This window comes from Leptodactylus fuscus, chromosome 2, assembly GCF_031893055.1.
Source record: "Leptodactylus fuscus isolate aLepFus1 chromosome 2, aLepFus1.hap2, whole genome shotgun sequence".
NCBI lineage: Eukaryota > Metazoa > Chordata > Amphibia > Anura > Leptodactylidae > Leptodactylus > Leptodactylus fuscus.
Window position 1 is genome coordinate 275,021,117 of NC_134266.1, and position 3,617 is coordinate 275,024,733.

Genomic DNA, 3,617 nt, shown 5'->3' on the forward strand with positions numbered 1-3,617 from the left:
GATTCCATGCTGTATAGTGAATAGGATTGCTTTTAAAATCCGATCTCCGATTATGTAAAATAAATCCCATTGACTTGCATTGGGATCGGAATTGGAATCGAGATCGGGTTCGAATGAAAAATGATCGGAAATCGGATTTCAAAATCGATTCAGAAAAGTCAAGACCAGCTCAACCCTACCTAGGACACCTAATGAAAGCCAGAGGCCAGAAGATGCCGAAAGAGGAAGCCAAATGCCACGGAGAGTGTGGCAAGGTCAGTATAACAATTTGTTATTTTTACTCAGCTCCCCTGAGCTTCCATTTAGAATACTCTGGGGTCTTACGAGACCCCAAACTATAGTAGTGTTTTATGGTTGTGATCCAAAAGTTTGAGGTTTGGGTGAAATTAGGGTTGAATCCAGTTTTACCTGAATCAGTTCTCTTATCCCTACTCATACACCATAAGTGGTGTCACCCATTCCTCTACCTAGAGAAGTTCATCTTCTTCATATGTTTCCGGAACACCTCATCTCTTACACCATAAATTAAAGGACTAATAAATCTGGGGATACACATGAAAAAGAAAAAGTTGGTGATGGGCATTAAGTAGTAATATTCCCTCAAATTTGAGTTAGTGTATGAAGATGTGAAAGCCATCATACATAGTCCAAGCTGGAAGCCATGAAGAAGGACGGTTTTCTCTGCCTTGAATGCAGAAGACTTCCCAGAACCGATCTTTCGAGCCACCATCATAACTTTCACATAAGTGTAGAGGATCACCAGTCCCACCAAGGCGAAGGTGCTGATATCAATCAACGACCTTAATGTAACTTGGAACTTGTTCATTTTAAATTCTTGCCATAGACATTCCAAGCTGGTGGAGAAGAAAGTCTTCGGCATCGAGGAACACATGGCAATAAAGTCAACGAAATGTGGAGTGAGAGTCAGAAGCCACATGAATACTATGGCCAAAAAAGATCTTTGCTTGGTGCAGATGTCGGCATGTCTTAATGGATAGCAAATGGCAAGGTAACGTTCCAAAGACATGATGGCCAAGTTGTAGGGCGTAACTCTAAACGCGTTTACAGAGAATGTCAAGAGAGTGTAACATATGGGCACAGGGATAAAGATGAGATATACCGACATAACAAAAAGGAATATCATCACAGCTAGCAGTGAGACATCATTTATGAGCATGTGGGTGAAGAGGATGTAGCGAGCGTTCTCCCGAACGTGAGGGTTGGTGAAGAAGACGTGCAAGATGATGGCTACAAAGTAGATGAAGGCAAAGAAGGACATGAGCATTAAGGAAAACAAGATGCTCCTCACAAGTTCTATGGTTGCCTTGTTCGTCGCGTTGCTGACCTCAGTAAAGTTTGACATTGTGATAACAGTCGAGGGAATTCTTTAGGTTCAACCTGTCATACCTGGGGAAAAAAAGCGTAGACTTCACCAAATGCACAAGAAAAAGCTTTGTAATGGCTAATAATGATGGCAGATTACAACGTTTCGAAACTCTCGGCTCCTTTCTCAAGTAAATTTAAAGACCATTTCTGAAGGCTGCATATATATATACAAAAGGACACATAGGGATAGAATTCTAGGCGGAAGGGGGGTAGAGGGTTGTTAGTAATTGGTACAAACAATGTAAACACTTCCAGGTCCTTATCAGTTCTCAGGGTCTCAGGTCAGTGATTTCTGTAAGATGCCATAAACCCATGTGACAGATTTAACCCCCTCTCCAGTGTTTGAAGCAGGGTCATAAATTTACACTCATAAATCCGTCGCTCTTTCCTTGATTTAAAATTCCCTCTTAAAACCAAAATTTTCATGTGATCGGTGATATTATGATCCTCATTGCAGAAATGTTTTGACATGGGAAGGTCCATTCTTTGTTCTCTAATTGTATGGCAATGTGAATTTATCCGCATTCTAAGCTGCTGGCCGGTCTCTCCAACATACAGATTTTCAGTGGGACATTTTGTGCACATTATTATATACACTACATTGGGTGTGCTTCAGGTGAACGTACCTCGGATTTGATATACCCTGTTAGGGTTTGGTATCTCTATCCTGTCAGTGGTCAGTATGTGAGGGCAGGTTTTGCACCTTTTCTGTCCGCATGGAAATGTTCCTGTGTTAGTTGGAGGTAAGAGTGAGCTGCTGACAACCATATTCCTGAGGTTTGGTGGCTGTCTGTAGAACAGGAGAGGGAGATCTGGAAATATGGATATTAGACAGTGGTCTTTTTGCAGTAGTGGATGTAATTTGCGTGTGATTCCTCTCAGCGTCTCCAGGTGGGGGTTATATGTGACAACCAGGGGCACCCGATTGGTTTCCTGTTTGGTACTGTATTTTAATTAATCCGATCTTGGTATTCTGGTGGCCCTGGTGATTTGGCTATCAATTGTTCAAGAAAACAATCGGGTGCTCCTGGTCGTTACATATAACCATGAGACAATCTTTCTATAAGTGGAGTATCTTTGTATATACAGACCATCACATCCACCCTGTTACATTGTTGTAATATTTATTTGTATTCTTTCATTGGTTTTACAATGTCTTCTATGTAATATAGTTATAGTAACACATCATCCTATAAATGTAACAATATTATAATTTGCATAATTCGTCTTTACTATTAGAGCACATGTATATAGCTCTTTTATTCCTCTGATTCTTTCACACCAGACAATGTATTGTCAATGCAGATATTTATGGTATAATTACAGGATATTATACTTTATGACTTCCAGTGGGCAGAATGATAAATGTCCATATATTATGCCGTGCCCCTAACCCTACCCAGTCCTGCCCCTACACAAGCCAACTGTTGTGGGGACTCAGATAGAGTGTAAGTACAATGGGACAGTACTCGAGATCCAGGACTATCCTGCTGAATCCAGGGTGGGTGGCAGATATGAGATATACCAAATAATGCCCACACATAAAGAGTTAACTACAGACTCTACTGACATATACTATCTATCTTGGTACATAGGGCTATGTCATGGATAGACTAATCCTTTAATGGAAACCCCCACTCTATATAACTACTTATGCTTGTCCCATCTTTTGCTAGAGTGGCCCACCTACAATATGGGGTCATTTAGATTTTTTCCAGGGTCATTATAATTCCCCACAGTCCTCCTTGTTAGCCCCAAATTGGCAGTAAAGTAGCAACACAGTCTAAAGTTGACCCACCAGGAGAGCAGTCAGACCAGAAGACAAGACAGTAGTCGGGAACAGAGACAAGGCTCAGAATCAGATCAGCAAATACAAGGCTGAGACAGAAACGATATTCAGGAACAAGGCCGAGGTTAGGATGAGGGGAATCAGGAGTCATAGAAAGGATAATGGTATAGGGAACAAGAACGAGGACAGGAACAAACCAGTATCATCAGGCAATGCATGGCAGGATGATACAACTTTTCCTTTCCAATAGGCCTGATGTCATCTATCTCTGGGCGCTGGTTGCTTTGCAACCTCGTATGGTCATGTAGCCATAAGAGGAGGGCAGTGGTACAAAATAACAAGACTGCGTTAGAAGACGAGAGCTGAAGAAGAAGGAGAAGTGTCCGGATATAATTATGGGTCGCGGCTACTTCGAGGGACACAGAACTGGAACCAGGTGAGG

General features: G+C 41.7%; 1 protein-coding gene across 1 annotated transcript; it reads right to left on the reverse strand.

The window, feature by feature from the left end:
• Positions 1–463: 463 nt before the first annotated feature.
• On the reverse strand, positions 464–1,363 carry LOC142194166 (odorant receptor 131-2-like). Its single transcript, XM_075263183.1, has one exon. It carries the CDS (start codon positions 1,361–1,363, stop codon positions 464–466), a length of 900 nt encoding a protein of 299 aa, XP_075119284.1.
• Positions 1,364–3,617: the final 2,254 nt, after the last annotated feature.